Here is a 26,771-nt window from a genome sequence, read left to right as displayed (position 1 = left end):
TGGTAGCAGTAATTATTTCTAAACTGACCGGTTTCAGAGAAAGAGAAATTATGACCTCAAAATGATGTTTTGGTAGCAGTAATTATTTCTAAACTGACCGGTTTCAGGCTCCACAGCATCAGCAGAACTTCCTTTCCTTAACAACTGAGCTGCTATACTACTCTCTCCGTATACTTCCTCAACATCACCTTCTTTTTCTGCTACCTACAAACAGAAACACATCAATAGGAGATCATTATCAAATGTCTGCAAATATTTGATATATCAATACAAAGAATTCCGACAGTGAACCTATTTATATTAGCATGCAATTTATTTTCACAACTTTTGCAAGCAATGAATAATACCAATTAAAATCAGTTGTGAATAAGTGAAACTTGTTTCTTCTCTTATAGGAATACATTTAACAAAGGTTAAAATACACTATGCATATCAATGCAAATAGGCTGAAAAATGCTGAGGGCTAAATATAGAAAAAAGTATCAGCTGAAATGAATTATCTCCCATGTAGCCAGGAGTATTTTATTATCTCCCTTGTTTTCAGGAGTAATTTATGGACAGGTATATCATGTTAATGAGTGGTATTTCCAAAAAATACCAGTCGAGAGAATAGTGAAAAATACACTGTCTATCAACCAATCAAAATCCAGTATTTTTAATAAATAAGGTGTAATTATAGCCAAAATTGTATGTTTTCTTCCGTAGCACTAAGAAAAAGTGACTTGTTATGATTGTCTCTTTCAAATTAAATATTGCTTTATTTCCCCTTGTAAGTACATTTTGAGAGAAACTTGTTTTTCAAGGATTTCGTGTAAATTATCCCTACTCACAAAATCAAAGTTCTCATACTTTGCCAACCCTGGAAAAATCCTCAGTATACATGTATGTGACCAGATAAATTTATGAGGTACATATCATTTTCCTTCTCGAAAAGGAAAAAAAAAGATTGATAATATTTAAAATATATAGTAATATATAAGTGACATCCATTATTCCCTTGTCAATGCTTTCACCAATGTTTATATATATTTTCCATATAAGCTTTATGTACTTGGTAATATTCTATCATGCATAATCATGCATCTACACGGAGATGATATTTGTCATGCAGCAAGTGTGTACTATTTAATTTAATATCTATATTTGAATGTTTTTGCTCTTTTGGGAGACTTTGGTGAAATCGGTAGATTTTTAATAGTTTTAATCTGTATATCCATATTTTCAGTAAATCTTTTAATCAAATGTTTTATAGAATTTATGGTTGATTTAACCAAAGGATCTATCTTATGTGATGTGGCCAAGTTTCTCATATAAAACATCAATGCATTTGAAAATATAAGAATAACTAATTTTAACTTTGAATATGATTGACAAAATGGTTTATAGAGGATTTTTTTTTATACTAAACAGAGAGAGAAATAGTAAGATGACAGACACTAATAGACTAAAAGGTCTCTTTGAGAACGTTCTAAAAAAATTTAACAATTCAATGCCTTTTTTAAAAAATATCTATTTTGTTATTATAACATTAAAAGGATTAAATATATATTGATTCTATTTCTATATATTAATTTAGAAATAGATATAGCCCACTAACCTATCCAGCTAATTTTGTGAGTTTTCTACATAAGAATTAGTAGTGTGTTCACTCCTCTACACTCAATGTGCAAATAAGGCACATCACAGAGTTTATATAAGGATGGGAAATATGCTTCATAAAACCCAAATAATTCCTAAATATTTTGTACATAAAAAGCTTAGGTGTAACTTTTGATAAATTACTGCTTGATTTGACAATGTTGTCAGATGTAACATGTATACACTGTAAATATTTGTGGTAAAGTTTGTAAAATCTCTAAACAGTTTAAAAGCAAACCAAAAATTAAAAGCTTAAATCGCATTCAAAAATTCAAAAGATGAGCAAAATAATATCAAGCATATTTAACATACCATATCAAAAGGAAAAAAATATATATATTTGAGATCATATCATTACCATTTGTGAGCGATTTAACTGAACACTGTCCTGTGAAAATAATTACTTAATATTTCAATAAAAAACTAAATAAACTACAAAATTCCAATCATTCTACATCACCTGTTTAAGTAATAAAAATAAGGAATAAAACTATTTGTGCTATTACAATCTTATATTACAGTAGTCCTCTCTAATAAGATCATCTAATCAGCAGAAAGAACTATGGCGTGTAATAAAGGTGACCTCTGATTGGAGATCAAAGAAGAAAGAAAATGCTGTTTTATTGACAGCATAGAAGGTCTTATAAACTAGAGGCTCCAAAGAGCCTGTGTCGCTCACCTTGGTCTATGTGAATATTAAACAAAGGAAGCAGATGGATTCATGACAAAATTGTGTTTTGGTGATGGTGATGTGTTTGTAAATCTTACTTTACTAGTCTTGCTGCTTACATTTATCTCTATCTATAATGAACTTGGCCCAGTAGTTTCAGTGGAAAATGTTAATAAAAATTTACAAATTTTATGAAAATTGTTAAAAATTGACTATAAAGGACAATAACTCCTTAGGGGGTCAATTGACAATTTCGGTTATGTTGACTTATTTGTAAATCTTACTTTGCTGAACATAATTGCTGTTTACAGTTTATCTCTATCTATAATAAAATTTAAGATAATAACCAAAAACAGCAAAATTTCCTTAAAATTACCGATTCAGGGGCAGCAACCCAACAATGGGTTGTCAGATTCATCTGAAAATTATAAGGCAGATAGATCTTGATCTGATTAATAATTTTACCCCGTGTTGGATTTGCTCTAAATGCTTTGGTTTTTGAGTTATAAGCCAAAAACTGCATTTTACCCCTATGTTCTATTTTTAGCCGTGGCGGCCATCTTGGTTGGTTGACCGGGTCACGCCACACATTTTTTCAACTAGATACCCCAATGATGATTGTGGCCAAGTTTGGTTCAATTTGGCCCAGTAGTTTCAGAGGAGAAGATTTTTGGAAAAGATAACTAAGATTTACGAAAAATGGTTAAAAATTGACTATAAAGGGCAATAACTCCTAAACGGGTCAACTGACCATTTCGGTCATGTTGACTTATTTGTAAATCCTACTTTACTAAACATTATTGCTGTTTACAGTTTATCTCTATCTATAATAATATTCAAGATAATAACCAAAAACTGCAAAATTTCCACAAAATTACCAATTCAGGGGCAGCAACCCAACAACGGGTTGACTGATTCATCTGAAAATTTCAGGGCAGATAGATCTTGACCTGATAAACATTTTTACCCAATGTCAGATTTCCTCTAAATGCTTTGGTTTTTGAGTTATAAGCCAAAAACTGCAGTTTACCCCTATGTTCTATTTTTAGCCGTGGCGGCCATCTTGGTTGGTTGACCGGGTCACGCCACACATTTTTTAAACTAGATACCCCAATGATGATTGTGGCCAAGTTTGGTTCTATTTGGCCCAGCAGTTTCAGAGGAGAAGATTTTTGTAAAAGACAACTAAGATTTACGAAAAATGGTTAAAAATTGACTATAAAGGGCAATAACTCCTAAACGGGTCAACTGACCATTTTGGTCATGTTGACTTATTTGTAAATCCTACTTTACTAAACATTATTGCTGTTTACAGTTTATCTCTATCTATAATAATATTCAAGATAATAACCAAAAACTGCAAAATTTCCACAAAATTACCAATTCAGGGGCAGCAACCCAACAACGGGTTGACCGATTCATCTGAAAATTTCAGGGCAGATAGATCTTGACCTGATAAACATTTTTACCCCATGTCAGATTTCCTCTAAATCCTTTGGTTTTTGAGTTATAAGCCAAAAACTGCATTTTACCCCTATGTTCTATTTTTAGCCGTGGCGGCCATCTTGGTTGGTTGACCGGGTCACGCCACACATTTTTTAAACTAGATACCCCAATGATGATTGTGGCCAAGTTTGGTTCAATTTAGCCCAGTAGTTTCAGAGGAGAAGATTTTTGTAAAAGTTAACAACGACGACGGACGACGGACGACGGACGACAGACGACGGACGACGGACGACGGACGCCGGACGCAAAGTGATGGGAAAAGCTCACTTGGCCCTTCGGGCCAGGTGAGCTAAAAAGGAATTACTGTATATATAAAGCATCCAATTCAAAATACAAAAATTTTGACAACAAATAAATACTTTATAACTGCACATACTCTCTTCTACAAAATAAAACAAATCTGACCGTCAGTTCTACAACTTCAATTCACTTGCATTGTATTTCTACAAATTTTTTAAAAAGTATACTATTTTAACTTTTTGAAACACAAGATATCATATCTCGACATTAAATATAGGTTTACGAGTCTTCCTTTATCCTAAAATTACATACTATTTGTGTAAAAAAATAATCTGTAAAGTGTGTATCAAATGAACAACTACTGTGGATTTATTATTATTCTTCCGATACAAATTTTGTGGATTTCTTGGTTTAATTCCCAGGGTGGTAAAGATGTGCAAAAGAATGAATGTGTTAGGAATTTATGCAAACTTTGGCACAACCAAGAAATAGAATATCCAAAAAAATGCAAGCTTTCCTCAATCCACAAAAATTGTTACCCTTGAAAATAAATAAATCCAAAGTAAACATAAATTGTAATGAAACTTTTGATTTCATAAATGAAAATTCTGCCAACCTGTTGTATAGCTAGCCATAGAGCTGTATGTCCCTCGAGGTTCTTCAGTTCCAGGTTGGTTTTACTACTGTTTAATAAGACCTGCATCACTGCCTCATTCTTACAGAACACAGAACAATGTAATGGAGTACTGAAAATACAAATGATAGAGTGATGTGGAGTACATCAATGATAGAGTAATGTGGAGTACATCAATGATAATGATGATAGAGTAATGTGGAGTACATCAATGATAATGATGATAGATGACTGTTTAGCGTCCAGTGGCAAATTAATTGCATATTCAGGGTGAGAACATGTAAAATAATACATATATTAACCCTGCTTTGCACAAGATGGACAAGCTGAGCCGGATCTTTGTATGTGCTAGTTCATAAGATAACAGTCCACAGAAAGACATGTCATCCTACCATGACACATTATTCTAACTCTCAGTCTTTTCTCTTAATTTCCTGATCTTATATAATTAGCGTAGCAGCAATTAATACCCTGTTCTGATTTGACCAATCTGTATTTGGAACCTCAAGGTTTTGATTGGGTTTGTGTTGGTCAATCTTTGGTTTTGTATAAAATGGAGAATGGAAATGGGGAATGTGTTAAAGAGACAACAACCCGACCATAGAAAAAACAACAGCAGAAGGTCACCAACAGGTCAATGTAGCGAGAAATTCCCATACCCAAAGGTGTCCTTCAGCTGGCCCCTAAACAAATATATACTAGTTCAGTGGTAATGAACGCCATACTAATTTCCAAATTGTACACATGAAACTAAAATTAAAATAATACAAGACTAACAAAGGTCAGAGGCTCCTGACTTGGGACAGGCGCAAAAATGCAGCAGGGTTAAACATTTTTATGAGATCTCAACCCTCCCCTATACCTTAAGCCAATGTAGAAAAGTAGAAAAAATGTTGTTTTGTATACTATTGTTAGTCTGTTTGTTTTGGTTTTTTTTCTTTTTTAGCTATGGTGTTGTCAGTTTATTTTCAACTTATGAGTTTGAATGCCTCTGTAGTATCCTTCACCTCTCTTTTTGTATGACCCTTTTTTATACTCCATACCTGCCAGCAGTATCCTGTTGGTTGGGATCACTACCATGCTCTAACAGTTTCTGTGCTATCCTTGCCATCCCTTTTATGACATCTGGACTTGATACATCAGGGTTAAATGATGCTACCATGTGTAGGGGTGTTTCTTTGTCTAAATGTGTTGTCATGTTAACATCAGCTTTGTTTGTGATCAAAAACTCTGCAGAAAACTCATCTCCTGAAGTGAAGAGAATAAAAATCTTTGTTTTGATTGGATATAAAAATATCATTGAAACTATGTATATTCTTTTACTACCAAGTACATGCTATTCTGACAGGTAACTACCTTCCTTTCATAAACTTTGTATGAATGAAATGCTCATAACAGCAGACCATTTGTTTCAATCTTTTAATTTCTTTTTTATAACTTACATAAATAGGATAAATATAAATAACACAATTTATCCTATGGAACTTTAATTAGGAACAACCACTGTTGTATGCTGCTGTGCAAATTTCGGGGTATAGAAAACGTCCCTTCATTTTCCTCTTGCAATAAAATTTTATAACCATTAGAAGTATATCAGGTTTTTTTCATGTACTGCATGTATTTTTAAAACAAACAAGTCATACCTCTTTTAATTGCTTTGTGTAAGAGACATTTTCCAGAGTTATCTCTCCTGTTTACATCAACTCTGTGTTTAATCAGTGTATGTGCAATGCTTTCTTGTCTAGAATGTAGGGCAAGGTCAAGAGGAAGGTCACCTTTACCATCAACCTCGTTCAACTTATTTGATAACTAAAAAAAAATACAATTAAATGTATTGGCACATCTATAAATATTAACTTAATTACTATGTATGATGGGTAAGGATGTGCTCTTAAGAAAATTTCAACTCTTCATTTGCTGACTGAGATTATCAATTTTATAGCCTATGAATGGTTTTATAAACTCATCTTTTGAATGCATCACAACCATCAGTAAAATTTAATCTTCTTCACCATTTAAAACAGCCAGGTAATTACATAATCACTGATTTCACCTTTGTTATTTCTATATGATCATTTTCCATCTCGTACTAGAGTAATATTGGTTTTTATCAGCAGAAAGAAAATGCAAGATGTTTGTCATTAGCCTACATCAGTGACATGCGGTATGGGCTTTGCTCATTGTTGAAGGCCATACGGTGACCTATAGTTGTTAATGTTTGTGTCATTTTGGTCTTTTGTGGATAGTTGTCTCATTGGCAATCATACCACATCTTCTTTTTTATATTGCTTATGAAAATAGTGACAAAACAATGAGTCCATTGCACACAATACCTCACTTGCACTAGTTCATTGCCATGTTCAGTGAACTATGAAATCTAGGTCACAACCCTAATTTGGCATACAGTTGAACATTTTAAAAAGATTCACATCTTATGATCATGCATGCTAATACTCAGGTAGATTTGACCTTACCAATAACTTTTTACAAAAACTTAATGCCCCCTACTATTGAAGGTAGACCACAATTAAACATAAAACTTCAATTCATTGTCAATGTACAACAAAGTTTACCTGAGAGTCAAATTCCATGAGATATAAGAAAACAACATCTTCCCTCTTGGCTCTTATCGCAGTGTGTAGAGGAAATTCTGTCTTAGCCTTAAACATACTGTACAGTAAAGGTGCTGGCATCGTCTCAAAATCATCACTCGTAAAATCATTCTGAAAACATATGTCACCTTAATAAGTCATTTGATTAACTGCTAATTACAGGTAAGAATATAGTACAAATACTATCAATAATTTATTTCCTACGCTATGGGTATTAGCAATATAGGTAAAAGGTAATATTCAGCACTGCTCCTGTGATAACTGTTTTTTTGGACAGCAACATTTTTTTATGATAAAAACACCATATTAACCTATGGAAAACATCCTTTTCAGGTTATGCTGCACTTGCCCCTTTCTAAATTGTGTAAATTACACTGCTAAATAAAAATTACATAATTGTTTCTTATGATTAGGGCATTATGGTGATATTAGATTGTTAAACTAATACAATCAGATCTATGCTTCGTAAAAAGATCTTCTTTCAAAATAGTTGCTTAGAATTAGGTCAACCTTCCATTAGATAATTAGCATCCAAAATATTATACCTACCCAATGATAAGATTTCAGTTCAAAACAACATACTGTGAAAGTACTTTAATTCGTTGGTATCAATGTTCATGGTTTGAGCAATATTTATTTGTTCGTGGGTTTTTAAATTCATGGATTTTAGTTTTCCAAAAAAAGAAAAAGGAAAATTTAAGCCTTTAGATAGGAAGGTTACAAATGGTCTGGATTGAAGGAAATTGCAAAGTAAACATTGACCGATGTAAATCGTAGTGACAACACTGATTAACCCAAGCTGAGACTACCAAGATAAAGTGATCAACAGATTAAGAACCATCAAAGGTGTAAATTAGGCCATAAATATGTCACCTTAAGAAATCAGTATCATAAATGTACGTATCTTTAATTGTCAAATAATTCTTATAAAAATGAAGCACAGCATGAAATTATTATTTCCCATATGTACGAGAACTATATATGAGGATATAAAATGAACACTTTATCATACTAGCGTATTAATACCGGAAATATGACTTTCATCGAATACACATATTTTGATGAGAATTAAGAGATCAAAAGTTGTACAGTTTAGGTTATTAAAGATTAACTGGGTATACTCTTGCATGCAGTTGTACTGCTGTGACTGTTATTAAAGTATTCTCAGATTCGAGGTTATTCAATATATTCTCTAGATCATATCAGTTTTCAAACCTTCATGGGGATCTTTCCATGTCTTGATTTGGACAATGGTTGTCTTATTTCATTGGACACTTAAATTCATGGATAAAGTCATCCACGAAAACCATGAAAATTGGTACCCCACGAATAAAAGTACTTTCACAGTATATAATCAGAACTATGCTCCATAAAAAAGATTTTCTTTCAAAATGGTCGCTTAGAATTAGGTCAACCTTCCAATAGATAATTAGCATCCAACTAATCATACCTACCCAGTGGTTAGATATCAGTTCAGAACAATGTTGCTTCAGTAGTTCAGCAGATATTTCTTCGGCTGTCTGATAAAATCTGATACAATTCTTCATATTAACAAAGGACATCAAGCCATTCTCACATCTATAGAAATAAAATGAATATACAGTGTAACCTGTCTAATCCAACACCTGAATATTAGAACATCCTGCTTTGACTGACACATTATACTGGTCCCAAAATATGCCTATCCTTGCATCGGAGTATTCCTACACCCTGCTTAATCCGACCTTTATTTTCTGCCCCCTCCCCCTGTGTGTCAGATTACACAGGTTACACTGTATATATCTTAAATAAGAGTGCACATACTGTAATGTCTCGTCTGCTTTACTGACCATTGATTTTATGTTGTAAGTGACTTGGGATTAAGGTTTTACTATATCATATATATCTTTAAATTTATAAATATCCATGACAATGAGGTCAAGGTCAGAAAAATCCTGTCAGACAGACACGTGTACAGCATACAATTATTCTAGATCTATAGACTAAACAAAGTTGATCTATTACTTCTGGTAATTGAACAACAGACCAAAAAACAAGAACTTAACAATGACTAAAGAATCATGAAAATGAGGACAAGGTGGTATGAAACCTGCTAAACAGACATTTTTACCTTACAATCAATTTCATTCACCCTCTATAACGAATTTATTGCATGTGTTACTTTTTGTGCTGCAATTTGTAGACAAATAAACAATAAAACACAACAACATTAATAGATGACGTCACCAATAACAATAGACGTGACTTCATGTACCCACTTTTTACTAACACCCTACGGATTCATAGGGGGTCATCATGTGACATCATTTAACCAATCACAATGTGATAATTAACCTGCGGTACATCTATGTGTTTTGGTTTGTAATTCTGTCGTTTAATATGAGAAGGAAATAACTGTCAACAACTGCAGTTATGTCCTGGTTAGGCAGCAACCAGTTGATTTTCTGAGGGGGGGGAGGGCTATGTTTTTTTTTTTGGAAAAAAAAGTTTGTTTTCTGTTTTTGGAAAAAAAATAATTTGACCCTGATAAAAAAAAAATGTTTGTTTCAGCTGCCACTATATGTAATGCTAAAATGGAAAGAAGAAAAATGTGTTTGACTTGTCCCCCCAAAAAAAGATTGTCTTTCGCCAAAGGCGAAAAAAAGAGTATGTCCAGAAAAAAAATCCATAGCCTCCCCCAGAAAATCAAATGGTTGCTGCCTTATTAATAAAAAGTTACATTATGCACTATATCTACTATATTCCATCAAGTCTGTATATAGCTTTTGAAAATTTTCTGATTTTAAATATGTTGTCAATTTTTTTCTTCATAAAAAATTACAAGCAGCTGTATCAAATTTTACAACACTTTCATTTTTGGTTATTTTTTGTTTGGAGAATTTTTATTTTTTAAATTCTATTATAAAATGAAATGGTACTGATTTCATGAAATAGTATTCAAAAATTTGTTTCAATAATGATTTCAAAAGAAACATGCATTTGAATATGTTTTATCCCACTTAAATTAAAAGTGTTTGCACATTTTTTCCTGTTACTGAGATTAAGGTAACAAGCTGTCTTGTTTAAAATATTGCCTGTGAATGTAATCCTATCATATTACATTTTAATAAATGTCATTTTAACATGATACTTGTAATATCTGGCATGATATTGATATAAAAGAATAACAGCAGCACCAGACTGGTATTCAGCATTTTTTACTATCATAACTACAACAAACATTTAAGATGAGCATGAAGTGTGTATGCAATATTCTCATGCTTATCGCTATGATGATAATCAGCAATGTACAAGCCTCTTGCAAAAAGGGTAAGTTTATTAACATTATGCACTTTTAACATTCTTTGAATGTCACACATATTTTTTCTTCCATGTCAATTACCAAACAATTCACTATTAAGTGACAAGATTCTTGTGCCTCCAAATTGTATTGTCTTATAACACTATAATAACAAGAATTATCAAAAATATTGGAAAGTAAAACAGACAACATCAACCAAAATCACCCAACTGTAGTCCATCTGACTAAATAATTCATTTGAGTGTACCAGTTTTAAATATTTTTTTTACAAAGAAATATCAAGGGTCTGATGAAATTTCATCATATCTTATATGTACAGCAAGTGATGTCCCTAATCTAATAAAATTGTGCAATGGCTTGCAAATTTACTAAAATTGTAAATCACTTACAAGTTCACTTAAATTGAGTAAGATTTAAAATTTTATTTAAATAGTGCAAGGCTAACAAATTCACTAAAATTGTGGAAGACTTTTAAAAACCTTTATTTTTACAGAAAGTAGACTATCAGAAGATTTAATGGATATGATGTGCAAAATCAGAAAACCAAGAATTGATAATGGTGAGTTGAAGTAATTATGTTTACTTCTAATGAACCAGATTTATATATAATATTAAGTAAATAAAATTAATGTGTGTTGCATTCAATTTCTGTCTCCATTTAGAGGAGAACATTGAGTCTCATAAGCATATTCAAAGATCAACTATTACAAATACAATAAACCTGAACTATTAAAGGGGTTTAGATGTTTTGTTGTATAAGAATACTCAAGAAACAAAACTTTGTAGCTCCTATAAACTATATTTGCAACTACTGTTGCTTACAACCATTTAATTTTAGACAGATAGTTAATTGTCAATCATACCATATGTGATAATTCTTATATTATAATTATTTTTTGTTTCTATTACAACATTTCACTAGAACTAATTTTTCAACTCAACCTATTTTCTTACTTCAAAATTTCCTTTATTTTTAGAACCCCATGCTGGCAAGCGTGATGCATTTACGGTATCACTTACTAAAGGTACAAACTTAGCAGCAAATGAAGTGATCAAATTTGACAAGGTTTGGTTAAATACAGGAAAAATTTATGATTCTTCAACTGGTGTATTTACTGTGAAAAAGACTGGTTTATATCTTGTATCAGGTTCAGTAATGTCCTTCAGAGGAAAACAACTGCATTGCCATCTATGGAAGAATAATGAAAGCACTGTTGGAACATATGGACATAACTACTCCCAAGGTTCTTTGAATGCTGTGATGGAACTAAAGAGGGGAGATAAGTTAACAATCCGTCATGATGGTCATGCTGGTACTGAGGGATTGTATGGTATGCACTGGTCTATGTTTTCTGCTTACATTATTTCTGAATAAAGTATACTCAATTATATCAGATTTAGTTCTATAAGCCCTTATAATAGGTTTTGTTTGAAGTCTCATATTTCATCAAAGATTGTCAATATCTACTTTACTGAAGAGTTTTTTCCACTGCATTTGATAATTTGGTGTTTATATAATTAGAGCTTGTAAGCTATTAAAAGCCTTTCATAACTTCTTGATATGAATTTTGTGTAAAATCTTTTATTTGTGCATGGTTGTCCTGCAACTGTTTTGATCAAACTCACACCAATTAATTATCGTGGAACATAAATTTATCACAATAAAGCTATATATTAAAATAAAATTGTGGACACAGAGATATGTTTCTTTTTTGTAATTTTGGATTTATAGATAATGGCTATAATGCAAATGTTGACTTTTTCTACAAAGGTATAGAACCAATAATGTTGGCCCAGTCAGAAAGAACATACAAGAAAGTTGTATATATTTTAAACAAAATAGTTCCTACACATAGCTTAATATTTGTCAATAGGTAAAATCATTGGGAAGTTTAGGTATCAAATGAAAAGTTTTAGGACTTGGTTGGAAGATTCTTTTGAATAATAAAAATATATATATATAATTATAGTAGGAGGATATTTACTCTGTTGTTCAGATCAGAAGTACCTGTTTTTGAAGTATCTTACTTCCAGTAAACAGTACGCTCATTCATGTTTATGCAATTAAAGTGTACTGAATTTTTCAGCAAAAGTCAGGATAAGATATAGTTTTGACATGAAATGACTGCCAGTTTATTTGAATGCATGACAAAGTAGCCATTAATGTTTGAAATTGCAAAATTTATCACAGAAAGAAATGGGGCTATGAATTAGTACGTAGTTAAGGCTAACATTTAAAATGTCAGTGAACCATGGAATTGGGAAACGCCAATGCATATATTGAACTGATTACAAAATACCACTGATTAATAATAAGTGGTTCCCTTTTAATCTAACCTAACTTAAAACTGATTGTTCACAAACTTTACCTGTTATCTATGCGTAACATTCAAAATCAATAGATGATGACAGAGAAAGTGGAGCAAAATAATATATGGAAATGACATGAACCATTTTTTATAAAACTGCTTTCCAAATATCATTTACCTATACTTCTAGAGGTTTCCTGTAAAATAACTTTATCAGAAATCTATATTTAATGTATTGTTGACACTGCTGCCCGAAACAGCTAACAATATTTATCACTATAAAGTACCTTTCTTGTAGCACCTTAAGTTTAAACCTGGTGGCCACTCTGAGTAACTCTAACAGGAAGACATCATCTGTTTTTATATCTATTTCATCTGTGTATACCCACTTCATCAATGCATTGGCTACCTCATACTTTATATCTGAAATGTTTTTAGAAGTACTGTAAGTCTCAACTATCAGAGTTTAACAAAAAGTATATTCTTGTTATTGAAAGACTAAATAACTAAAAAAAAATACTTTTCATGTTGAATGGTTACAAGAAAAGCTGGTTTATTTTTACAAAAAAGAAATATATATAAAGTGCAATATATTAAATCACTACCCTGCATTCTATTAAAGTTTAATATGACTTTTCTAAAATTCTGTGATATTTTCTAATCATGCTAATTGTCAATTATAGTAATTTTGACATTCATAAATTAGGATTTTTCTGCAGCAGTTATATTTTTATTTTAAATGCAAATTTCCAACATGCAAAAAAGCATTAATCAAAAAGATAAATGCAAGATTTGCCAAACCAAAATACTGGTAATTCAAAAATTAATTCTACTTGTAACACACAATTCCTTAAGCAGGAATCTTAGAATAATACTTTGCCTCCTTACCAGTTAAATCCAGTTCTTTGACAGAAGATAGATCAGGCAGACCCCAGTAGTCACTTCTAGCAGCTAGGACAAACCTGTGACCATATATCTGTTGTGAACCTTGCAAGTGAATGGTTATGTCACTGTAAAAGAAATATAGACTTTGGTCAGTCTGTACTAAAATCTTTTTTGAATGCAAGTATGAAGATTAATATTCAATATTTTTATTAAGTGTTTAAACAAACTTTAGCAAAAAATTACTAGTCCGAATAAATTTTTAAGCAGAAAATTAGTGGTTTATTGTGCATACTATTTGAATTCTGTGAATTAAACTTGCCATTACAAATATAACAGACAAAAAATGGACCAGTGGTTGTCATTGATGTGGTCTGTCATATTTTTTTTAGTTTAAATTTTCATTATCTTAAATCAGGCTGTTGGTTTTCTTTTTCTTATCCACATACAGACTTCATTACATACAGATATATAGCTTGTCAATTGTTTACATGCATTTAAAAAAATGTATACTCCTATACTACCCACTAGTCTTGTCCAGTCCCTATGTTTCTAATAGACTTGCACTAAGTAATCTCTTATAGAAAGATTAAGGAAGATGTGGTGTTAGTGCCAATGAGACAACTCTCCATCCAAATAACAATTTAAAAAAGTAAACCATTATAGGTCAATGTACGGCCTTCAACACGGAGCCTTGGTTCACACTGAACAACAAGATATAGAACAGTTATACTTACTGTTATGTTCAAACTTTTTATTTCATATTAATGCCTCATACTCTTATTTTGCAAACATAGCACGGACAGAAGTGTAAATAATACTGGCAGTTACACAATTAGTTATAATAAGGATAAATATGTACTACCAGTAATTCTTTTATCAATACATTTTATGGTAAAATTCTAAATTAATTCTTTATACAATTTGAAACTGTAAGCATTTTGGTTAGGAATATCAATAACAAACATTGTGTTGTCATGATTGCATACCTGTAGAGTTCTTTATTGAACAGTTCAGCAACTGTTTTTAATAATCTAGCTACAAAATTGTCATCTGATCCTGACTGACCAGAACTAGCAACAGCAATCTGGTATTTCTTCTCTACCTGAGCCAATCGATTTTGTAGCTTAACATATTCCTCTCGAAGTAAACTCAGATGATTCTGTAGTTTTACTACCTCTCCTACAAATAAACAAAAAAATTAACATTATAAATATACACATCATGATATGTAACAGTTCCAGACCAGAAATCATTTTAGTTGTTTCTCACATTAATTTCAATCAAATCTTGGTAACAGTACCTACATGTGCATGTTATAAAATATAGCATTGAATATGTGACCATGAAACTGGCAACAATCCAAATCCAGGATGTTCATGTAAGTTAAAAAACTAGAGGCTCTAAAGAGCCTGTGTCGCTCACCTTGGTATATGTGAATAATAAACAAAGGAAGCAGATTGAAAATTGACTACAAAGGTCAATAATTCCTACAGGGGTCAATTGACCATTTCGGTCATGTTGACTTATTTGTAGATCTTACTTTGCTGAACATTATTGCTGTTTACAGTTTACCTATATCTATAATAATATTCAATATAATAACCAAAATCAGCAAAATTTCCTTAAAATTACCAATTCAGGGGCAGCAACCCAAAAACAGGTTGTCCAATTCATCTGAAAATTTCAGGGCAGATAGATCTTCACCTGATAAACAATTTTACAACCTGTCAGATTTGCTCTAAATGCTTTGGTTTTTGAGTTATAAGCCAAAAACTGCATTTTACCCCTATGTTGTGTTTTTAGACATGGTAGCCATCTTGGTTGGTGTGCGGGGTCACCGGACACAATTTTTAAACTAGATACCCCAATGATGATTGTGGCAAAGTTTCAAATAATTTGGCCCAGCAGTTTCAGAGGAGAAGATTTTTCTAAAAGATTACTAAGATTTACGAAAAATGGTTAAAAATTGACTATAAAGGGCAATAACTCCTAAAGTGGTTTACTGACCATTTTGGTCATGTTGACTTATTTGTAGATCTTACTTTGCTGAACATTATTGCTGTTTACAGTTTATCTCTTTCTAAAATAATATTCAAGATAATAACCAAAAACAACAGAATTTCCTTAAAATTACCAATCCAGGGGCAGCAACCTAACAACGGAATGTCAGATTCATCTGAAAATTTCAGGGCAGATAGATCTTAACCTGATTAACAATATTACCCTGTCATATTTGCTCTAAATGCTTTGGTTTTTGAGTTATAAGCCAAAAACTGCATTTTACCCCTATGTTCTATTTATAGCCATGGCGGCCATCTTGGTTAGTTGGCGGGGTCACCGGACACAACTTTTAAACTAGATACCCCAATGCTGACTGTGGCCAAGTTTGGTTAAATTTGGCCTAGTAGTTTCAGAGGAGAAGATTTTTGTAAAAGTTAACGCTGGACGCAGGACGACGACGGACATCGGACGCCGAACGCCGGACGCCAAGTGATGAGAAAAGCTCACTTGGCCCTTTGGGCCAGGTGAGCTAAAAACTAGAGGCTCTAAAGAGCCTGTGTCGCTCACCTTGGTATATGTGAATTAAACAAAGGAAGCAGGCAGTTTATGATAAAATTGTGTTTTAATAGGTGATTGTGATGTGTTTGTACATCTTACTTTACTGAACATTCTTGCTGCTTAAAATTATCCCTATCTATAATGAACTTGTCCGTGTAGTTTCAGTGGAAAATGTTTGTAAAAATTTACAAATTTTAAGAAAATTGTTAAAAATTGATTATAAAGGACAATAACTTCATAGGGAGTCAATTGACCATTTTGGCCATTTTGACCTATTTTTGAGTCTTAAATTGATGTACATTATTGCTGTTTACAGTTCATCTCTATCTATAATAATATTCAAAATAATAACCAAAAACAGCAAATTTCCTTAAAATTACTAATTTAGGGGCAGCAACCTAACAACGAGTTGTCAGATTCATCTGAAAATTGCAGGGCAGATAGATCTTGACCAGTTAAACAATTTTACCCCTTGAGAGATTTGCTCTTCATGCTTTGGTTTTTAAGTTAAAAGCCAAAAACTGCATTTTACTCCTATAATCTATTTTTAGCTGTAGCGGCCATCTTGGTAGGTTTGCCTGGTCACAAAACACAATTTTTAAACTAGATACCCCAATGATGATTGTGGCCAAGTTTGGATTAATTTGGCCCGGTAGTTTCAGAGGAGAAGATTTTTGTAAAAGATCATGGATATTTACGAAAAATGGTTAAAAATTGACTATAAAGGGCAATAACTCCTAAAGGGGTCAACTGACTATTTTGGTCATGTTGACTTATTTGTAAATCTTACTTTGCTGAACATTATTGCTGTTTACAGTTTATCTCTATCCATAATAATATTTAAGATAATATCCAAAAACAGCAAAATTTCCTTAAAATTACCAATTCAGGGGCAGCAACCCAACAACTGGTTGTCCCATTCATCTTTAAATTTCAGGGCAGATAGATCTTGACCTGATTAACAATTTATCCCCATGTCAGATTTGCTCTAAATGCTTTTGTTTTTGAGTTATAAGCCAAAAACTGCATTTTACTCCTATGTTCTATTTTTAGCCATGGCGGCCATGTTTTTTGATGAAATGGGAATTAAAACACAAACTTTATTCCAGATACCCTAGGAATCAATCAGATGAAGTTTGGATTGAATTGGTTCAGTAGTTTCAGAGGAGAAGATTTTGTGGTAAAAGATCATGGAGATTTACGAAAAATTGTTAAAAATTGACTATAAAGGGCAATAACTCCTGAAGGGGTCAACTGACCATTTTGGTCATGTTGACTTATTTGTAAATCTTACTTTGCTGAACATTATTGCTGTTTACAGTTTATCTCCATCTATAATAATATTCAAGATAATAACCAAAAACAGTAAAATTTCCTTAAAATTACCAATTTAGGGGCAGCAACCCAACAATGTGTTGTCTGATTCATCTGAAAATTTCAGGGCAGATAGATCTTGACCAGTTAATCAATTTTACCCCTTGAGAGATTTGCTCTTCATGCTTTGGTTTTTTAGTTAAAAGCCAAGAACTGCATTTTACCCCTATGTTCTATTTTTAGCCGTAGCGGCCATCTTGGTAGGTTTGCCCGGTCACAAAACACAATTTTTAAACTAGATACCCCAATGATGATTGTGGCCAAGTTTGGATTAATTTGGCCCGGTAGTTTCAGAGGAGAAGATTTTTGTAAAAGATCATGAATATTTACGAAAAATGGTTAAAAATTGACTATAAAGGGCAATAACTCCTAAAGGGGTCAACTGACTATTTTGGTCATGTTGACTTATTTGTAAATCTTACTTTGCTGAACATTATTGCTGTTTACAGTTTATCTCTATCCATAATAATATTCAAGATAATATCCAAAAACAGCAAAATTTCCTTAAAATTACCAATTCAGGGGCAGCAACCCAACAACTGGTTGTCCCATTCATATTTAAATTTCAGGGCAGATAGATCTTGAATTAATTAACAATTTAACCCCATGTCAGATTTGCTCTAAATGCTTTGGTTTTTGAGTTATAAGCCAAAAACTGCATTTTACTCCTATGTTCTATTTTTAGCCATGGCGGCCATGTTTTTTGATGAAATGGGAATTAAAACACAAACTTTATTCCAGATACCCTAGGAATCAATCAGATGAAGTTTGGATTGAATTGGTTCAGTAGTTTCAGAGGAGAAGATTTTGGAAAAAGATCATGGAGATTTACGAAAAATTGTTAAAAATTGACTATAAAGGGCAATAACTCCTGAAGGGGTCAACTGACCATTTTGGTCATGTTGACTTATTTGTAAATCTTACTTTGCTGAACATTATTGCTGTTTACAGTTTATCTCCATCTATAATTATATTCAAGATAATAACCAAAAACAGTAAAATTTCCTTAAAATTACCAATTTAGGGGCAGCAACCCAACAATGTGTTGTCTGATTCATCTGAAAATCTGATAGATCTTGACCTGAAAAACAATTTTACCCCCATGTCAGATTTGCTCTAAATGCTTTGGTTTTTGAGTTATAAGCCAAAAACTGTATTTTACCCCTATGTTCTAATTTTAGCCTAGGCGGCCATCTTGGTTGGTTGGCCTGGTAAAAAAACACAAACTTTAACTTAGATACATCAATGATGATTGTGGCCAAGTTTGGTTTAATTTGGCCCAGTAGTTTCAGAGGAGAAGATTTTTGTAAAAGTTAACGACGACGAACGACAGATGACGACGGACGCCAAGTGATGGGAAAAGCTCACTTGGCCTTTTAGGCCAGGTGAGCTAAAAAACAGTGCTCAAACTTTTAAATAACAATTTGAAGTCAAATGGGTTATTGTAAAAATCACTACATCCTTATTTTTAAACTAAACATGCTAAAGGGACAAAACTTGTTTTTATTGTTAGATACATGTAACACAATATTGAAAGAAAGTGTATATTGTCAAGACTAATCGCAGGCTCAACAAAAACAAGGAAAAAGAATAATTAAAATACTCCTCTCAATACTGTTTTTTTATTGTAAGAAGCTTCTGTCCAAGTTTAGTAAAATTCAAGGATAATTTATGAATCTAATAACTGTTTTTAAAAATTTTAACTGCAGACAGTATGTAACTGGAAGAAAAACTAGGTCAATTTATGAATAAAATATGTAAAGACAAGAACAAAATATGAACAACAATACTAGATACTACATGTACATGTAGCTTTTGATCCTAAACAACCTTCTGTCCAAGTTTGGTACAAATCCAGGATAGTTTTAGAAAGTTATTAAAATTTTTAAAACTTTAGCCAGAGTGAATGTAATGTTTCCTGGTAGAAAAAAACTAAGTTCATTTATAAGTAAAATATCGGAAAAATGGTCTCTTGGGGAGTTGTCTCATTGGCAATCATACCACATCTTCTTTTTTAAACTATATAGCATATTTTTTTTTTTTCAAAGATCAGCTGTTTAGCATTTAAGCCTATTGAGTAGTCAATTACAAGACTACCTTTGTCTTAATTTGTGAAGATGGGGTTTTTTTTAGTTTTTTTTAGTTTTTTTTTTTTTATACTTTTCATGACAAAATGTATACCGTATATATATCTTAGAATTGGTAAAACATGATTCATAAACTCATGGTCAGTATTACAACGAGATTAACTGTTATTATCTATGATTATCTTTTTATCAGATCGTCAATAATTATCACATGTAATCAAAGTGTTAAACATAATTGATAGATCTAACTAAGTGAAGGTTTTTGTATATGGATTATAAACCTTTTTCATAATTCATAAATCAATATTAAACATGTTGGATTTTTGAGCTACAGACATGACAGAGTCATTTTATGTGAAACCAGCTAAATAGTAAATGTTGTCAGAGTACATGTTTTGACTAGAGGGCACAATCTGAAGATGTAGTATGCAGTACACTCTGTTTAACTTATGTCTCATCCACATATAGTGATGTATAACCGTGGTCTCCGACCTGTAGCCGTAGGTGAAATTTCAAATTATATGGGAGTGGAAATTTTGTTGTAATTTTTCAATGCATTGTACGTAAGCAATACAAAGTGCTCATTGTGGGAATTAAAATTGTAATCTATCGCAGCTAACATGATTGAGAAATTCAATTTTCTAAGAAACGGTAAACTTTGCATTAATTAAGATACTTTTGATTAAAAATAAAATTTATGCACCTTCTGCCATTTTGTCCAAAAGATCATGTGACCTAAGCACGCCTCTTATATTTTCCATATCTTCGGAGAAAAGCTCCAAATGTTTCGAATGCTAAGAGGTAAATCTAAAATAAGTCATTATATTTCCGACCCAAATATTTTTATTGTGAAGTTTTTTTGTTTTTTTTCATAATAAATTATTAATTAAAAAAATAAAATAATAACCAAGGGAAGGAAGATTTTATATTTTCAACCGTATTTGGAACAACTTTTTGGAATTTTGAATCCTCAATGCTCTTCAAGTCAACTTTGTACTTGTTTGGCTTTATAAATATTTTGATATGAGAGTCACTGATGAGTCTTATGTAGACGAAACGCGCGTCTGACGTACTAAATTATAATCCTGGTACCTTTGATAACTATTTTATAAAAACATCTAAAACTACATATAGTCACGTTGCGCACGATATTGGTGTCACTTTGGAAATATGGGTTAGATGGCGGGTTATTCAAATTCAAGCTCCGTTATCCTATACAATTAATAGCCATGTTATGCATATCATTCGAAAGGAAATAAACCATAGAAATCAATAACATAGATGAATTTGTGCTTTGTCCATTTTTAAATGAAAAAAATGCGTATTTCGATGCCTATAACGTCATTTTAAGGTTGTCCCGCTGTTACAATTTTGTTTTGTGTGCGCCTGTCTTTGAATTCCCAGTGCGGATTCATTAGTAAGTAGAATGGTTTAAAATTTTACAAATTTATTGTAAACAATTAAAGTTAAATGATGTAATAGACGTTTTTTAACTATGAGAGTAGGAAGATCGTCAGAAAAGTTTAAACAAAAAAGGGTGAAAATGTCCCAATTTGCTGCTCAACCCGTAAAAAAACTTTCTGTCTTCAATTTCATAACATATAACATACGAAAATGGATTTTAATAATATAAGAAAAATTATACATGTTCCGAAGAAGCTATCTGAAGTCATCATTATGTAACTGCGGTCTTATTTTAAAAACATCGTCATTTTTCCCGTGTCCAATTAAAGGTCCCGGAGGACAAAATAACACAAAGAATAATTCAGAGGCTTTTTATCAAACGAAATTCTACTATATCCCAATTTTTTATCACCTGTTAACTGATATTTATGGAAGATACATTTAATTTCCTTTAAAATGATATGATATGTACTTTTGTTTGAGTTGCAGGTAGAAAATCCCCCCGTAAGCATAATTTGACGTCCGCGTTATAATAACGTTAAACTGGTATACGACTTTTCTTGCATATTTGGCATAACATAATTTCAGAAAATGGTCTGATCTATATAAAATAAAGTTCTCGTTTAATATGCATTAAAATGTAGATCTGCATTGTATTAAGGATATAAGATGTCGAAATATTTAACTGGGATGCTCCATAAAGACAAGGCCCCGGACCTATAACAAAGAGAAAACTTACTAATGACCACACCCCCACTTTATAAAAGCAAGATACATTGAAAAAGGGAATGCAACCAAAAGTGAGATCTTCTTTTAGATATCCTCCTCAGCCAGATAGTATCTGTAATTCCTAGCGTTGCTATTAAAAAAATCGAAGCTATACACATGAATGAAAATTCTCACAACAAATCTCATGAGAAAAAGTACTCCTTAGTCGTGAACATTTCAGTAAAACGTGCAATCGTTTTTTGTTGTTGCATCGACTCATTTAACAAAAAGTTTTAGAGAGAAATACTCGTATGCCATAAAATTTCAGTATAGCTAAAGATAATTTTTATTAATCTACTGTTAGTACATCTACCTAGCAATGTGTATGAAAAATAGGGTTATTACATGTAGAAGTAGTGTGACAGAATGTTTATTTTCTCGAATCTCCAACAGAAATGCCTTGTAAATAGGCATGTATGAAAGTTAAAACTGTTCTTTTACAATAATTTCAGAAAGAACAAGAGAGAGAGAGAGAGAGAGAGAGAGAGTAGTTGTCCGACATATATGATGGATGGCACACAAACATGTAGCAGCTAGCTCTAAGGTGTTAATTTACAGACACTCCAAACTCTTTCGAGAAAGAAAAAATAACAAATCAATCTGTTGTGTGCAAATGTCTTTTGTTGTTGTGTAAAGTAGATCTTTTTTATCTTCACAAAACGCCACAAAACATAACATGAATATTGATTCTTACATCGCGATGACCGTGAGGGGATTAATTCCGATGTATTGTATAGAGATTTGACTTTCGGTTTTGACTGGTAACCGATCGTATAAATACGCGGATATCATCGAGTGCAAAATAACCTATCTTATCGCTTCTTATAAATTCATTTCTTTAATGAATACTCATTAGAACGGAAATGAAAAATACAAACATATTGTGTCGTTAGAAATATTTAAATGCATTAAAATCTATGCACACGTACATAAGAAATGAGTTAACGCATGCGGAAGAATATCACAAGAAAGTTTTGTGGGAAATTATGAATGTCTACTCAAATCCAATCTATTGGAAAAATCGAACTGTTATTGAAGAGTGTCCACCATCCATGCACGTGTAATGCACTTTTATTAGAATCGTAGAATAGAGTGATATACAATTGGATGAAAATTATACATACATGTAACTGCTACATACAAATATTAATATAATATATAACAACACATCATAGTATACTGATTTGTATCACCACAATATAATAGATATTAAAGCAGTGAGATTGAATTCCCTGTCATTTATTCATCATCTACGCACGAACTTTTCTCAGAAAAAAATATATCTCTGTACATAAATCTCAGTTTCAGTCATAGAAATGTGATTTTTTTCTGAGACAAGTGCTTGTGACCATCCACAAGAACTTGCGGTCATCCGATGTTCAGTACTTCAGTACGTTGATTATACTTGTAAAACAATGTCGTAAACTCGAAACCAAAAATGTAAACTCGAAACCAAAAAGATTGAAACCGAAAACATAAAAATAATCAGTTTGGAAACTTTTTTTTTTAAAGTCAAAGAAAATTTAGCGTAACCCGATATACTCTGTTATATGTTGAAAATGAAAGTGCTGAACCAAAAATGACCAATAGTATATAAAAAGTGCATGGAATCTGTTCCTGGTCCATAGTTGTTCGCTTGAGAAAAAAACAGTTATCCATGTGAACATGCACATATAGGAATTACTTAAAAATACACATCTAGTAAATGAAAATAATTGTATCATTCAAAATCGGATTTCGACCTGCTGGTAATCTGTGAGGTAGGTATTGGTCTGTGTAAGAATTTTCTATACTTTGCCAAATTCTACAATTTCAAAATTGATAAAAAAAAAATATTGATCGCCGACCCTTTTTTGAAGCTTGAATTTGTGAAAAAATATCAGATGAAAGGATAGCTCGTAAAATTTGTTTCCGAAAGCAAAAACACAACAATACGGAATCACCGTTCTCATAATAAAGTAAGAAGATGCGACCGTATGATTGCCAACGAGACAAACTTCAATTAAAGACCAATTAATAATTTCTATAGGTTACTCTATTGCAATCAACAATGAGCAAAACCCGTACCGTATAGTCAGCTATAAAAGACCCTTAAATGACAAATGTAAAACAATTCAAACGTGAAAAACTAACGGCTGATTTATGTACAAAATGTGTAAATTCCTACATAACATGAATTTTCTTAATCATTTGGTAAACCAATCCTGATTTAAAAATTGTAATCAATGAAAACATTAAATATTTTCTTTTTAAAAAATAGTTTAGACCCCGACCATCTTTAAATCATTGAAGTTGGCAACGGCAGCATAAGAGCACGTATTTTTTTTTGAAATTTGAGTTAGTTTTCTCGTATTTATTGTTTTACGTTGTCATTTCGGGGCCTTTTATAGCAGACTATGTGGTATGGGGTTTGCTTTTGAAGGCCGTACAGTGACCTATAGTTGTGAATTTCTGTGTCATTTTGGTCTCTTGGAGAGAGTTGTCTCATTGGCAATCATACCACATCTTCTTTTTAGCTCACCTTGTCCGCTTTTATCATCACTTGGCGTCCGGCGTCCGTCGTCCGGCGTCGTTAACTTCTACAAAAATCTTCTCCTCTGAAACTACTTGGCCAAATAAAATCAAACTTGGCCACAATCATCATTGGGGTATCTAGTTTAAAAATTATGTCCGATGACCCGGTCATCCAACCAAGATGGCCGCCATGGCTAAAATTAGAACATAGGGGTAAAACGCAGTTTTTGGCTTATAACTCAAAAACCAAAGCATTTAGAGCAAATCTGAAATGGGGTAAAATTGTTTATCAGGTGAAGATGTATGTGCCTTGAAATTTTCAGATAAATCAGACAACCCGTTGTTTGGTTGCTGCCCCTGAATTGGTAATTTTAAGGAAATTTTGCTGTTTTTTTGTTATTATCTTGAATGTTATTATAGATAGAGATAAACTGTAAACAGCAATAATGTTAACCAAAGTAAGATCTACAAATAAGTCAACATGATCGAAATGGTCAGTTGATCCCTTTAGGAGTTATTGCCCTTTATAGTCAATTTTTAACCATTTTTCGTAAATCTTAGTAATCTTTTACAAAAATCTTCTCCTCTGAAACTACCGGGCCAAATACCAAACTTGGCCACAATCATCATTAGGGTATTTAGTTTAAAATTTGTGTGGCCTGACCCGGCCAATCAATCAAGATGGCCGCCACAGCTAAAAATAGAAGATATGGATAAAATGCAGTTTTTGGCTTATAACTCAAAAACAAAAGCTTTAAGGTGGTACCTAACACTACAGGGAGATAACTCTGTAAAATCAGCTAAACGTTTTAATTACGTTGTGTTGTAATGGAAATACTAAGCTTCTCAGTGATCAAAATTGGTGTTTGTCAAACTGCTATATAACCAGTGTAATTTTTCTGATAAAACGGTTGGTTCAAATTTTGTCAAATTTTTATATTTTTGTCAAAGGGTCAAAGTAAATACTTTGTCAAAATTTAAAGAAAATTAAACGAGCCAAATTAATTTTAGTTGAAGTGTTGGGTACCACCTTAAGAGCAAATCTGACGGAAAAAAAAATTGATTATCAGGTTAAGATCTATCTGTCCTGAAATTTTCAAATGAATCGTACAACCTGTTGTTGGGTTGCTGCCCCTGAATTGGTAATTTTAAGGAAATTTTGCTGTTTTTGATTATTATCTTGAATATTATTATAGATAGAGATATACTGTAAACAGCAATAATGTTTAGCAAAGTAAGATCTACAAATAAGTCAAATGACCGAAATAGTCAGTTGATCCCTTTAGGAGTTATTGCCCTTTATAGTCAATTTTTAACAATTTTTCGTAAATCATAGTTATCTTTTACAAAAATCTTCTCCTCTGAAACTACAGGGCCAAATTAAACCAAACTTAGCCACAATCATCATTGGGGTAACTTGCTTCAAAAATGTGTGGATTGACCCCGTCAACCAACCAAGATGGCCACCACAGCTAAAAATAGAACATAGGGATAAAATGCAGTTTTTGGCTTATAACTCAAAAACCAAAGCATTAAGAGCAAATCTGACATGAAGTCAAATTGATTATCAGGTCAAGATCTGTCTGCCCTGAAATTTTCAGATGAATCGTACAACCTGTTGTTGGGTTGCTGCCCCTGAATTGGTAATTTTAAAGAAATTTGCTGTTTTTTTGTTATGATCTTGAATATTATTACTATACTATATATAAAAATATTAATTTTCGCGAACCATTTAGGTCACGGAAATTCCAAATATGGCATCAGTAAGGAGAGTTGTGCAAATAATGTGAATACACAGAACCCCCATCCAAATTATCTTTAGCTAAAAGTAATCATCATTTTCTATTTTATATGTACTAACAACATTCCATTTTTCTATAATTTCGATTGAAATATTCCAAAATCTGAGTTAAAATCGATCGAATGCCCCAAATAAACATTGTCTGATTGGCTGAAGTACTGTGGCGTCGATGATTAGCATAATAAGCCTCGATGTAAAGCACACGCTTCACATGAATAAGGAGAATTTTACAAATAATGTGAGTACACAGATCCTCCATCCTATTTATATTTTGCTGGAAATGTTGCAGTGTTCATCATTTCTGTTTTGATTCTGCTCACAACATTCCATTTTTTCTATAATTCCGATTTAAATATGTGGAACCCGCAATAAAAAAAGATGGCCTCAATGATCTTATAGCAACGCAAAAAATTCCGTTACCTGCGTGAGTTTTACGATGTTACATTAGCCTGGGATCCGGCCCAATCTA

At 32.3% G+C, this 26,771-nt stretch overlaps 2 protein-coding genes across 2 annotated transcripts in view; one reads left to right on the top strand and one right to left on the bottom strand.

Moving 5' to 3' along the window:
* The window catches only part of LOC134728142 (rabankyrin-5-like), a 36,322-nt gene extending 15,723 nt beyond the window's left edge, over positions 1–20,599 (bottom strand). Inside the window, exons 1-10 of the mRNA XM_063592610.1 lie at positions 20,519–20,599; positions 14,782–14,974; positions 13,799–13,920; positions 13,198–13,333; positions 8,755–8,878; positions 7,262–7,411; positions 6,332–6,497; positions 5,732–5,936; positions 4,671–4,800; positions 99–204 (exon numbers count right to left, since the gene is read on the bottom strand). Coding sequence (XP_063448680.1) covers positions 99–204; positions 4,671–4,800; positions 5,732–5,936; positions 6,332–6,497; positions 7,262–7,411; positions 8,755–8,878; positions 13,198–13,333; positions 13,799–13,920; positions 14,782–14,974; positions 20,519–20,576 — 1,390 coding nt within the window. The 5' untranslated portion in view covers positions 20,577–20,599. The remainder of the gene's footprint in view (positions 1–98; positions 205–4,670; positions 4,801–5,731; positions 5,937–6,331; positions 6,498–7,261; positions 7,412–8,754; positions 8,879–13,197; positions 13,334–13,798; positions 13,921–14,781; positions 14,975–20,518) is intronic.
* Positions 10,511–11,992, top strand: LOC134681589 (complement C1q-like protein 3). The gene is made up of 3 exons (XM_063541238.1): positions 10,511–10,609; positions 11,095–11,160; positions 11,579–11,992. Exons 1-3 carry the CDS (start codon positions 10,528–10,530, stop codon positions 11,974–11,976), a joined length of 546 nt encoding a protein of 181 aa, XP_063397308.1. The 5' UTR covers positions 10,511–10,527; the 3' UTR covers positions 11,977–11,992.
* Positions 20,600–26,771: the final 6,172 nt, after the last annotated feature.

This window comes from Mytilus trossulus, chromosome 8, assembly GCF_036588685.1.
Source record: "Mytilus trossulus isolate FHL-02 chromosome 8, PNRI_Mtr1.1.1.hap1, whole genome shotgun sequence".
Lineage (NCBI taxonomy): Eukaryota > Metazoa > Mollusca > Bivalvia > Mytilida > Mytilidae > Mytilus > Mytilus trossulus.
The sequence above is the reverse complement of the archived record's forward strand: the minus strand, read 5'-3'. Positions and strand labels throughout refer to the sequence as shown.